At 47.6% G+C, this 12,923-nt stretch overlaps 1 protein-coding gene across 1 annotated transcript; it reads left to right on the top strand.

Annotated features, from left to right (window-relative positions):
• Positions 1-349: 349 nt before the first annotated feature.
• Positions 350-12,735, top strand: LOC136653667 (vomeronasal type-2 receptor 26-like). Its single transcript, XM_066630553.1, has 5 exons — positions 350-582; positions 1,974-2,265; positions 5,358-6,203; positions 9,532-9,658; positions 11,825-12,735. Exons 1-5 carry the CDS (start codon positions 350-352, stop codon positions 12,733-12,735), a joined length of 2,409 nt encoding a protein of 802 aa, XP_066486650.1.
• The last annotated feature ends 188 nt before the right edge of the window (positions 12,736-12,923 follow it).

The raw sequence follows: 12,923 nt of genomic DNA, 5'->3' as shown, positions 1-12,923 counted from the left end.
CCCTCTGAGTTCAATTGGGCTCACTCTCCAGTAATTGCGCACAGAATATGCCTGTATCCCTGATTAAAAAGACTTCAGGCAGCGGGACTGGAAATCTCTTGGTTTGAAGAACTGATGCTACTCAGAGTAGGCACAGCCCAGTGAGAGGGAGCAAAGTTCTAAGGGGAGCCTTATATCCTCTGACTGCAACTCTCGGATTTCAAAAACGAGGATTCATAAACTAGGATTCGGATCTCATATTGGCAGTTGCCATTCAAAGCAAGATGTCATGACTCCATCAACTCCAACAATGATGCCGTAGTAGACAAAAGAAAGGAACCTGTGTCCAGGTGGGAGAACTTGTATAAGGATGGCAGCAGGCTCCCTGTTGCTGCTGCTGCTGCTGCTATTGCCACCGCTGCCTCACTCTGTGAGCAGAGCAGCCACCAACAAGGGCACCATGAGTGAACCCATTCCCATTCCCCACAAGTTTTATCAGCCAGGAGACCTCATCATTGGCCAGATCACGACTCAGATGTACTTCATCTATAGCACGATTTCCTTCCATGAACACCCCACTCTGAATCGGCGTGAGGAGCCACTGTAAGGAGTCAATTTGCGTCGAGTGCCCACATGGTCAAATCATAGTGCATTTATGTGCACATACACAGGCGTTCTATAGGCTCAGCTCTCAACTTGTGGAAGCTACCAGTGGTGGAGAGACTTCCTGAATGAAAGATCTCTGGGCAGGAAGGGAAGAGAAGGGGGGCTTAGATCAGTGGCAGAGCACATATTTTGAATGAAAAAGGCTCCAGGTTCAACCCTTGGCACTTTAAGGTAGCACCAGGTAAGCCCAAAGGTATGACAAACCTTGGAGGGTCACTGACACCCAGCGGAGACAACACTGAACTAGAAGAGGCTCTTGTCCGAAGACAGCATTATAGAACCATGGCTTCAATCCTATACACCAGGGCTTGTGAACCACATGTAGCTGTTTTACATGCAGCTCTTTTCTACACATTATATGTGCAGCTCTTGAAAATATGTTGGCTGAGCTCCTTTTTGCATCCCAATTTATATTAAAAGTAAATAAGAAATTTTCCAGCTTTATAATTATTTACCTGGTATAAACTGAGAGTTCACAGGATTAAAACATAAGTGGAATGTTCATGGTGGGTAAACCTATTTAAGAATTTAAATGCTTCTTAAATATTGCAGCTCTCAAAAATTGAAGTTTATTGTAGGCGGCTCTTACTTTAAGTAAATTTGGCCACCCCCGGTATACACACTTTCTAGGGAGAAAGCCCAATTGAACAGGAGAGGCATCTCACCCATTCTTTACCTTTACCTTTGTCCTTCTTCCCTGACTTATTTCAGGTCCAGCTAAAATGTATGTAGCAATTGCATGCTTGGATCTCCCAAGGTTTAGATTTTTATTTAAAAGCAGCTGAAAGTGACCCTGCACAGGGCTGGAGGAATGGCACTGGGGAAGAGGGAAAGAGAGAGACCCACGTGTGACCCTCAGAAGAGCAAATAGCAGAATTGGGGATGATCTAGAACCGGAAAATGGTTAGAGGAAAGTTAAATACACGTACCTCAGTGCCGTGGCTTCAAGCCAATTTGGCAGGGGGGATGGAGACAGCAGTTCCTTTCAAAAGAAAATCAAAACATCAGCAGCAGTGACCACGCATGGGTGTAGTTCAGTGAGGATGTGGTTCAAGGAATGTGCAGTGAGGCTCTCCAACACCTTTGGGGCTCCCTCCTTCTTTACGAATTCCATCAAGTGCTCACTTCTCTGGAGCTCTCAATAACTGTGCATCACCCTAAGGTCGCAACTTTCAGAACGGTAGCCATGTTAACCTGTTCGTCAAGACAAGAACAAATACATTGTGATGCAAATGTTCACTGCATCTGATGAACACTTGTTATAGAATGTTGCATCTGACTAGCAAAAGCCCCATGCCCCAATAAATCTCTTGTCCCTTTTGTTGCAGGGCAGTGCCCAAAAACTACCAGCACCTCCTGGCCTTGGTATTTGCCATAAAGGAGATCAACGAAAACACCAAACTTTTACCAAACGCCTCGCTGGGCTTCCGCATCTATGACAGTTACGTCAGCGCGAGTATGACCCATCAGGCCATCTTGGCCTTGCTCTCCACACAGCAGAGGTTCACCCCCAACTACCAATGTGGAACCCAAAAGAATTTGATGGCCGTCGTCGGCGGGCTCCACTCAGACACCTCCCTCTGTGTGGCAAGCATCTTAAGCCTCTATCATGTGGCACAGGTGAGATGTGTTTGGAGAGCAGCTCTTTCACTCTCTTACTCTGGGTTGAACCCATGCGCAATTATGGGCTTGGTGTGTTTTTTTTAACTTTAAAAAAAACTTTAGCTGCCATGGGGGGATCCTGGTCTGGATCAGAACCATGATGTGGAAAGATGGGTTTTAACCCTCCTCCGTTTGACTGATTTTTTACTCTCTTGTCTTTAATCTTCTGTCTTGCCTGTTTAATATATTCTTGGAGTGCATTTTCATTCCAGCTTCTATCCTTTGGTGATTCTGCTTTGAAAACCAGAAAAATGGGGGTTTAAGGACCCAATCCAATCCAACCTTTCCAGTGCCGATGCAGCCGAAATGCAGCCTGAGTTAAGGGAACAAGCATTCCCTTCCCTTGAGGAAGCTTCTGTGGCTGCCTTCCTGCCACAGGACATGTCCCATTGGCATGACTGCTTCAGAGTTGGAAAGTTGGATAGGATTGGGCCCTAAGTGACCTTATAGAAACCTGATGATTTGCAGCGGCCCTGCCTCTTGCTGGGAGTCTGCTTGCTTCCAACAAACACTGCCACTAGAATCTCTTAGTTTATGGTATGTTCTTGATTTAAAATGGGTGTGCCCCATTTTTTATTCCAATGGGACTCCCAAAATGGCTTAGGCAACACAGTTCAACAGAAATCTTCCCTCTATACAGCGGTTCTCAAACTTTTAGCACTGGGACCCACTTTTTAGAATGTGAATCTGTCAGGACCCACCAGAAGTGATGTCATGACCAGAATTGACATCATAAATCAGGAAGAGTTTTGGCAATCCTAAACTGCAATCCTACTCACACTTACCCAGTAAAGACCCATTTACTATCATTGTTAAAAGCATATAAATAGTAGCATGTTAAAAGTACAGGTCTGTAACATTTCCCCAGATGCAATCACATGCCATGGTAGCATCAAGTCTAATATATTAAAAATAAAATTTTGAAATGAATGGGGACGCACCTGAAATTGACTCGCAACCCACCTAGTGGGTCCCAATCCACAGTCTGAGAAACACTGCTCTATAAAATAAGCAGAGTGATCAAACAAAAGAGAGGGTCATGCTGTAACACTGAAGGGCAGCTGAGCCAACATGAGCTTCATCTGCTTGCAAAGTGGGAGGCAATGAAACTTGAAGCATGGCCAGGCATGCATTACCGAAATGTGAAAGCAAAGAGAGGGACAAAGGAACAAGATTTATCCCAGAGTTTTTCAGTCTCGGGGTCTGGACCCCAGTGGAGTCTTGAAGCCTCAGTTGTGCGGTTGCCGCAACTTACAGGAATGACAAAGGTTGAAGATCATTAGACTAGAGCAGGGGCCTCCAAACTTTTTGAACAGAGGGCCGCATCAAATATCTGGCATGGTGTTGGGGACCGGAAAAAAAAAATTAAATATAAATTTATATAAATAAATTAGAGATGAAATGAGTGATTAAATGAATGAATGGGCTCATTCATTCCATCTCTCTGGCCCTTAGAACACCCTCCAGATGCAACCAGAGCATAGTTCCAGTCATGTTCAGCCAAGTGGGCCAGAGGCTTTCAGGGGACAAGAGCCTGGCTCCAGGCTGGATAGAGGCTCTCCATGGGCCGCATCTGGCCCCCAGGCCGGGGTTTGGAGACCCCTGGACTAGAGCATCACCAGGCCAAGAAGGAGGTTTCTAGTGTGGCCCTTCAGGTACGAAGAGACTGTGTGCCAGTCCTGCTCAGATTCTTAGCAATTGTGCTTTCACTAGTGCCAGTCTCCACTGGTGCAGTGGAGATGATAGTAGATGATGATGATGATGAGGATGATGATGAGGATGAGGATGACGGTGGTGGTGGAAGGGAGGGGGAGGGAAAAGATGACCCGGGCGGGCAATTTCATGCAGAATGTGTTCTATCTTTGTTCTATCAAAAGGTACAGCCAAAAAACCAGTAGGGGGCGGAATGATGGTACATCACCATGCCCACCACCTGGGGTGTTGCCCCACCCACCGGGTGACGTGAACCCTAGTGACGCCACTGACTCACAGCATGCTGGGGGAAGCTCTCCGCATGCCCACTTAGAGTGCCCCATGCTCTCCGCCCGCCTGCCTGCTCGGCTGCGCTGCTCCTGCAGGCTCTCCGACGGCAGGGCAGGTGCATGCTGGAGCCTCCGTGGGGCACAGACCTGTCCCTGGCTGTGCCCCACCCTGCCCCGGAGCCTTCCCGGAGCCCCTGGCTGGGAAGGAGACCCCTGCAGGGCAGCGGCACAGGGCAGATCCTGCCAATCCCCTCCAGTCCCCGCTGTGCCCAAGCAGCTGCCTGCTGCCATCCTGGCCACGCCTGCCCAGGAGTAAGCCCACTGGCCACAATGGCACTTGCTTCAGAGTAGACATGCAGGGGAGTGGGCTACAGGGCTGCGATCCTAGCCACGCTTACCCGGGAGTACGCCCCACTGACTGCAGTGGGTCTTGCTTCTGAGTAAGTATGCATGCTGGCTAAAGATATATTTTCTTTTGTCTGTTTTAATTCTCCCAACAGTCAATTTTAGTGGATGTCCCCTGGTTCTGATGTTGTGTGAGAGGGAAAAGAGCATCCCCCTGTCTACCTAGTCAGCAATGGGTGCCACCCCCCACTAATGAACTGCCTGGGGCAACCACTTCAGTGGGCCTTGTGTGTGTGTGTGTGTGTGTGTGTGTGTGTGTGTGTGTGTGTGTGTGTGTGTGAGAGAGAGAGAGAGAAGATTTAGACCACAAGGGAATGAGCAACAGTTTAATTGAAGTTAGCTTGAGAGGAGGTGGATTGGGGGAAGTGAGCTGCAGGAGATCCAGGCCATTGCTCTCTAGAAACCCAGTGCGGGGTGGATAATGATGTTGCCTCATGATGGGAGTCAGCTTCCTCTAAAACTTCTCTGCTTGTATATTTGTTAATAAACGGATAGTGCATAAGGCAGCAAAAGTCTCCGGTGCGCTCTCTATTTCAAGGAAACAAGCCCTGTAAAGAGCCCATCTCTGGAACTCCCTGCCACTCTGGAATGTGGGTTGAATACCCCACCACCACAATTCCTCCCCCCATAACTATGTCTCCAGATCTCTTCATTTCCTTTTAGCTGTCTTATGGGTCATTGTCTATCCCCGCGAGTGATAAAAAGGACTTCCCTTCCTTGTACCAGATGGTCCCGAATGAACTTCATCAGTGCTTTGGAATTGTCCCCTTGCTCCTGCACTTCAGATGGATGTGGGTTGGGCTCATCACCCTGGATGACGACAATGGAGAACACTTCTTGCAGGCTCTGTCGTCCATGCTGGTCCAGAATGGCATCTGTCCAGCCTTTGCTGAAAAGACCCCAAAACTAGCATTTCTATCTGACATTATTGGCTCTGTTTCTAAGTTGAACAGGATCTATTCAGTTCTTAACAACAGCCAGGCAAATGTATTTGTAGTCTATGGAGATCCCGAGGTTATGCTGGGATTGAGATGGATGCTAAAATTAAACGAGGCATCTCTTGGCAAAGTCTGGATTCTGACCACCCAGTGGAATTTGCAGAGCCTGACCTTCGAAAGAGCTATAAGCATCCAAGCCTTTGATGCTGCTCTTGCTTTCACGGTTCAGTCCCAGGAGCCTCCAGGCTTCCAGAAATTTCTGAAGATGGTTAATCCTTCCTGGGCAAGTGAAGACGGTTTTGTCAAGGACTTCTGGAAGCAGACATTTGACTGCTCCTTTCCAAATTCAAATGGGCACAAAAACACTCAGAGTCTTTGCACGAGTGAGGAGAAGCTGGAAAGCCTGCCTGCCACCTTCTTTGAGATGGCCATGACTGGCCACAGCTACAGCGTGTACAATGCTGCCTATGCTGTGGCACATGCTTTGCATTCCATGTACTTATTCAGATCCAAACATGGAGCGCCTACGAATGGGAGGAGATCAGAATCCCTGAATGTGGAACCATGGCAGGTAGTGATGGTAGTGGTGATTATTTGTGTACTTGTATTAAATCCTCCGTACACACAGTGGCATCACTTGGGGGGATGAGGGAAGTGAGGGCCGCACTGCGTGACTCACACGGGGCAACTCCACTACAGGTCCAAATATGTGTCAAGGTTTTTTTCTCCTTATACTTTGCTCTTGGAAAAAGGCTGAGAAATAACCCTGAGAAATAACCCAATAAAAGCTAATAGAACACCATGAGATACTCTCCCTTTAATACAGTGAACGGGGGGGGGGGGTGCAGTGAGAATTGAAACAAGCTTCTGAGCTGGACTATTTTCTCTTGTCATTTGCAGTTTATGAGCTACTACTAGGTGAGAACAGTGATGTCACTTCCTGCTTGATGATGTCACTTCCAGCCATGACATCACTTCCAGGTTGATGACATCACTTCCTGAACAGATCCTGAACAGATTGTCATTCTGCAGAGTAGATTCTGGTCTAAAAGTTGTGAGAACCACTGCTCTATTGTATCAAAATAGCCAAAATAACAGCAGGGACAGGGCAATGATTCGTTCACTACACCCACTGCCTAGGGCATTGCCCCGCCCACTGCATGGGAGGAGGTCCATTCAAGGGGCTGACATGCTAGCCTCCCACACCAGGTGAGGCAAGCCCTAGTGACACCACTGAGTACACGTGGTACCTTATGGTGTGACAAAACAAAATAGTTAAATTCCACCTTTGAAATTCCAGCTAATTTACAAGCTAAAGACAGCTTCCAACCACTGATGGTTTTTTAAAAGCCAATCTCTTGTTCTAAACAGAGTCAGTGACTTTCAACATTTTTCTTCTCATGGCACACTGACCTCTCTGGTCTCTCTGGTCTTTGGCTCTTGTGATGACACTTCCAGAAGACTCTTCTGGGTCCTGTGGCTCTGTTTCTAGGAGTCACAAAGTGCCGGCCCCACCGGCGGAGGAAGAGGGACAGACAATTTGCTACTACAGACAGTTGCCCTAAGAAACAGAAATGTAGAACCCAGAAGAGATTTTCAGCTCTTTTCAACTGCTGAGCTCCAAAGCCCCTTGGCACACCTGTGGATATTTCATGGCACACCAGTGTGCCACGGCGCATCGGTTGAAAATTGCTGGAGTATCACATTTTTTAAATGGAGGAGCCCCATCAAGAGTGGTAAGATGGCAGGGTGGGCAAAATGTGGCAGGGGGTAGAAGACCAGGGCAGAATTGGGGGAGGGCCAGAGGTATGTCAGAGGCAGGAGGGTGTTGCGCCCAGCATGTTGGACTAGCGCCAGATGCTATCCCAGAGCCAGCCAACATGCCCCCTTTGGTTCCTCGGACTTGCACAAGCTAAAGAGCTGGCGCAGGTCTGAGGAGACCCATTGGCGGTTGATGGGCTAATGGAAGAGTAAGGAAAGATATTTTTCCTCTCCCAGTTGCCCCCCCCTCCATAGTATTCAGTGCACCCTGTTTTGGCACGGCTGCATCCTATGGGAGGGAAAAGTACAGCATTGTGCTGTCAGTGCAACAACCCTTCAAGGTGAAGTGAGAGAAAGTGGGCAGCCCAATGTGGCCCTGTAAGCTTTGTGGTTGAGCAAAGATTTGGATTCAGCTCATCTCAGGATCGTTCCTCTTCCACTAGCCATCAGAGTCACCAGGATGAAATCTTACCCCTTCTCCATCTTACCCCTCCAAATTTTACTGGAAAAAATGTCATCTGTGGCAGCTTTCTCTCCCCACCCCCACACCCCACCCCACCCCATCCCTTGTTTTGGGGCTTACAGAGTGGAAAACATCAGTGGTCAGCTCTGTCATAACTCAGGGACTGCATTTTGGGGCCATTGCATCTTGATTAGGGGCTGTGGTTCAGGGATCTGGAAAATATTTTGTATGCCAAGGAGCCTGACTGCAACCCCTCTCATCTCTAACAGCCCGATCCTAACCAGCTCTGGCACAGCAGGGCCACAAGCCCTCCACTGTATTCAACGCTCATTAGGAGCAGGCTGGAGGTCTCCTTGGGGTAAGGGGATATTTTCTCTCTTACCCTGAGTAATGATCTAGCCAACCCACTGGGGCTGCTCAGATCTGTGCCAGCTAAATCACTCGCACAAGTTTGAGCAGTCCTGTGTCATGCCTGGCACTCAGATCATGCTGTAAGTTGGGAAAGATCTCTTACTTGAAGGCTTATTGCCAGCCAGTAGGCAAGATTGACCTGGATGGATTTGAGATAAGCAGATTCTTAAATCCTGGGTGAAAAAAGACAGCAGCTCCATCATGGATGGGTGTTTGCAAACCTCATTAGCAAGGTTCCAGCATTGTAGTGTTCATTTGCCCCTTTTCTCCCCAATTTCAACTTAGCTCAATGCCTTCTTAAGGAGCGGCACTTTCAACAACAGTGCTGGAGACAGAGGGTGTTTCAATGCAAAGAGAGAATTGGTAGCAGGATTGGACATCACCAACTGGGTCACCTTCCCAAATAACTCCTTGGTTAGACTCAAAGTTGGAAGGCTGGATTCTCAGGCCACTCCAGGCAAAGAGGTTACCATTGATGAAGACAATATCAAGTGGCATAGAAGCTTTACCCAGGTAAGGGCCAACAGACTATTTTGCAGTGATGCATGCTGGGCGAAGCCGCTTTTAAGAGTTTGCAGCAACTGAAGTGGTTGGAATGAGACTGTGGGCTGGAATTGACCCATAACCCCTTTCCAATGGATTTGCCTTAAAGCTATTACCAATCAAGGTCTGAGAGTGGACAAAATAATGTTGATGTACCTTAATAGACAGCAAATGTTTCTTCATGGGAGTTAGTTGTTAAAAAGGTGTCTGAGTGCAGCAGTTATTTTCAACCATGTGTTGTGGCACACTGGTGTGCCACAAATGGTCCACAGGTGTGCTGCAGAAGTTTGGGGAGGATCATATTTATTAGTAGAATCACTGAGAGATGTGAGCCCCCACCTCCAGACAGCAGCACAGGTTGTCTTGTCTTGTCAAAAAAAATGATGGACTGCCTTGACAATTCTAGCACCTTGTCAGTGTGCCATGAGACGAAAAAGACTGAAAATCACTGGGAGTACAGAGAGCTAAGATGTTTGGAGTGGGCAATGCCACCACATTCTCTCTCTCTCTCTCTCTCTCACACACACACACACACACACACACACAACACCACCACTACCACAACAACAACAACAACTTGGTCTTGAAACTCTCTGTTTAATCCACCCACCAGGCCTTCTACTGAAAGTGCACTGGTATACACTTCTACTGCTGCAAGTGTGCGTGTACAAATAAATCAGCATTATTGATTCATCATTTTTATCCTTCTGTTTCTGGGCAGGTCCCTCCCATCTCTCAGTGTAATGAAAACTGCCGCCCTGGCTATAGCAAAAAAAAGAAGGAGGGCCAGATGTTTTGCTGCTATGATTGTCTTAAGTGTCCAGAAGGGTTGATCTCAGATCAGACAGGTAGGAGCTGCTGGCAACAAACTGCCAAACAGCCATGTATATTTTCTAGCGTTGCTAAGAAGCGGAATAGGAAATTTCCTGTTATTTTTCTTTTCTTGATTTAATCTGGACTTGGTTATAAAAAAATCACTCTGCATTTGCAGGAAGTAAGAGATTTGAGGCGGAGAGACCAGAAATTTCTCTTGTTTGTCCCAATATTAGATCGCTCAGTTTGATTCAAAAGTGAATGTTCTTATATAGTCTGAATACATCCAAACTCTTCGGATCTATCTATTGCTACCCTGCCTTTCAGATTAAAATTGTCCATAGTTCTCAGGACCCACAAAAACCACTCCACAGAGGACTTTGTCTCTAAATACATGATGTCAGAACATGAGATCAGGCTCCTTCTGAACAGCAGGAACTAGTCTAAAATGGTGTCACAGTCAGAAAGCTAGAGATTTCCTCCATGCTGAATAGGTACCTCAAGAAAGTGAGCCAAGTCACACACGATGTACATTTGTCAGAAGATGAGGGCAAGCAGATTAGTTTGTGCCTGCACCAGTGGCATAACTAGAAGGGGTGCAAAGCACTAAGTTTTGCAGGGAGCCTCTCCGCCGCATGCAAGTGGCCCCTCCCCCTCCCCTTTGGAGACGTTCCATTCCATTCCAGGAGCAAAATGGAGCTCTCACAGCCCAGAATGACTCAGAAAGGGAGAGGGAAGGGCCGCTTGCACATGGTGGTGAGGTTCCCTGCAAAACCTAGTGAACTGCACCCCTGCTAGCTATGCCACTGGCCAGTGCAATGTAAACATGGCCAAACCAGGCTCCTGAGGGATCGGCACCAATACTCTGACTCTCTTCAACCTATGTTATAAGCAAAGGATCTGGCAAGAGAGATCCTTGTTTCCCCTCCTCCAAGTAAGTCAGCGCTGGGGGCGGCTGATTGATCAGCGACCCTTTCCCAAGTCTTCAGTCTCTGGTGGCTTCTAGCCTCCGTCATTCAGTCCTGGGAGCTGCCTCAAAACAGGCATGAGAGGGGAAGACAGAATGGGCATCGTTCAACCCCTGCTAATTGGGTAAGAGGCACTTTTTCAAGCGGGTGCTCCTATTTTTAGCAGGGGGAGAGTAACTGGCCCACCTCACCCCTCCTTCCGGAGGATGCAAAGGGGAGAAATGAACTGGGGAGGATTTGGATGGTAAATTAATTGAGTGAATCCAGACATGGGGTGATGGGGGTCCCTTTGAAGAGATGACTGAAGACTTCTAAGTTACTCTTAGCCTCAGTCTTCCCCATCTGTAAAATAGAGACAGCAGTACAGGGCGCTTTGTCTTCGCAGTGCTATAGCTTTTCAAGCCTTTTACAGGAGCACCCTCTGGCGGTGGAAATTGGAACTACAGTCTAGGATTTTCTCCACTTCCACCTCCCCTGACCACCTGGCTATGTTCTCCCTCCATCATTGCGTTGCCCTTGCTGAAGATGTGTGTGTGTGTGCCCACCCCAGTGGTTCCCAGTCTCTGCCCAGCAATCCCTCTCTTATTATTATTATTAACAGTATTTATATACCGCTTTTCAACTAAAGTTCACAAAGCGGTTTGCAGAGAAAAATCAAATAACTAAATGGCTCCCTGTCCCAAAAGGGCTCACAATCTAAAAAGATGCAAAAGAATACCAGCAGACAGCCACTAGAACAGACAGTGCTGGGGTGAGGTGGGCCAGTTACTCTCCCCCTGCTAAAAAAAGGAGCACCCGCTTGAAAAAGTGCCTCTTACCCAACTAGCAGGGGTTGAACGATGCCCATTCTGTCTTCCCCTCTCATGCCCGTGTTGAGGCAGCTCCTAGGACTGAATGATGGAGGCTAGAAGCCACCAGAGACTGAAGACTTGGGAAAGGGTCGCTGATCAATCAGCCGCCCCCAGCGCTGACTTACTTGGAGGAGGGGAAACACAGTCTCAATCAATGAATTGGAATGTAGTTTCCCCTTTTGGAGACCAGGTGGCAGACTGGCACACTCTGCAAACTCAATGTGCTGGTACAGTAGTTGGGTGGGGAAGGGGGAGAGAAGCAGGAGCAGAGACCAGAAGATAGATACTGTCCCTAGGAAATAGGGACAATTGTACATTTAGGGCAACTTCCCATAGATATTAACTAAAAATCTATAGACTTATACAATCTTTATCCTTTCAGACATGGAATTTTGTGTCAAATGCCCAGAAGATTGCTATCCACACAAGAACCAAGATCGATGCATCCCCAAAGTTATCAGCTATTTGTCTCTGGAAAATCCTTTCGGGACCAGCTTAGCCTTCTTCTCCATTTCTTTCACCCTGATCACAGCCTCAGTGCTTGGAATCTTCATAAAGCAAAAGGACACACCCATTGTGAAGGCCAACAACCAGAGCCTAACCTACATTCTCCTCTTTGCCCTTCTCTTTTGCTTCCTCTGCTCTTTGCTCTTCATTGGAAAACCTAAAAAAGTGACCTGCCTTCTCCGACAAACAGCTTTCAGCATCATCTTCTCGGTGGCCATTTCTTGTGTGTTGGCCAAGACCATCACTGTGGTGGTAGCTTTCATGGCCACCAACCCCGGGTCAGGGCTGAGGAAGTGGGTGGGGAAGAGGATGGCCAACTCCATTGTCCTTTCCTGCTCCCTGATCCAAGCAGGCATTTGTGGGGTGTGGCTGGCAACCTCTCCACCTTTTCCTGATTTGGACAAGAATTCCCTGGCCAGAGAAATTGTAGCAGAATGCAATGAAGGGTCAGTCATCCTGTTTTACTGTGTTCTGAGCTACCTGGGCTTCCTGGCCATTGTCAGCTTCACTGTCGCATTCTTGGCCAGGAAGTTACCTGACAGTTTCAATGAAGCCAAGTTCATCACCTTCAGCATGCTGGTCTTTTGTAGTGTGTGGCTGTCCTTTGTTCCAACCTATCTGAGCACCAAAGGAAAATATATGGTGGCTGTGGAGATCTTCTCCATTTTGGCCTCTAGTGCTGGCTTGCTGGGTTGCATATTTTTCCCCAAGTGTTACATCATCGTCCTGAGACCAGAACTGAATCACAGAGAGCAGCTGATGAGGGGAAAGAATCAAGGAAGTTAAGAGTGATTTCTGCTGTGTGGTCCTAAATTCTTCATGTGAGACAGACATTGGGAGGACGGTGAAGAAACCTACTGTTTAGGCACACCATTTCTCAGCTCAGGCCTCCCATTAACTGGGTGAAATGGTCCACCTCAGATGTCAGAGTGACCATTAAGGGTGGCAAATGGTCATGTATTTATTTGGTTTCC

The sequence above is a fragment of the Tiliqua scincoides genome, chromosome 5 (genome assembly GCF_035046505.1).
Source record: "Tiliqua scincoides isolate rTilSci1 chromosome 5, rTilSci1.hap2, whole genome shotgun sequence".
Lineage (NCBI taxonomy): Eukaryota > Metazoa > Chordata > Lepidosauria > Squamata > Scincidae > Tiliqua > Tiliqua scincoides.
Note: the sequence above shows the minus strand (reverse complement) of the source record. Positions and strands in the feature narration are given on the sequence as shown.

Bases quoted from the DNA above. Each gene is read 5' to 3' on its own strand.
- LOC136653667 (XM_066630553.1), top strand. From the start codon at position 350: ATGGCAGCAGGCTCCCTGTTGCTGCTGCTGCTGCTGCTATTGCCACCG. The intron at 2,266-5,357 runs GTGAGATGTGTT...ATTTCCTTTTAG, and splicing joins GCCTCTATCATGTGGCACAG to CTGTCTTATGGGTCATTGTC. The intron at 6,204-9,531 runs GTAGTGATGGTA...GTTTCTGGGCAG, and splicing joins TGAATGTGGAACCATGGCAG to GTCCCTCCCATCTCTCAGTG.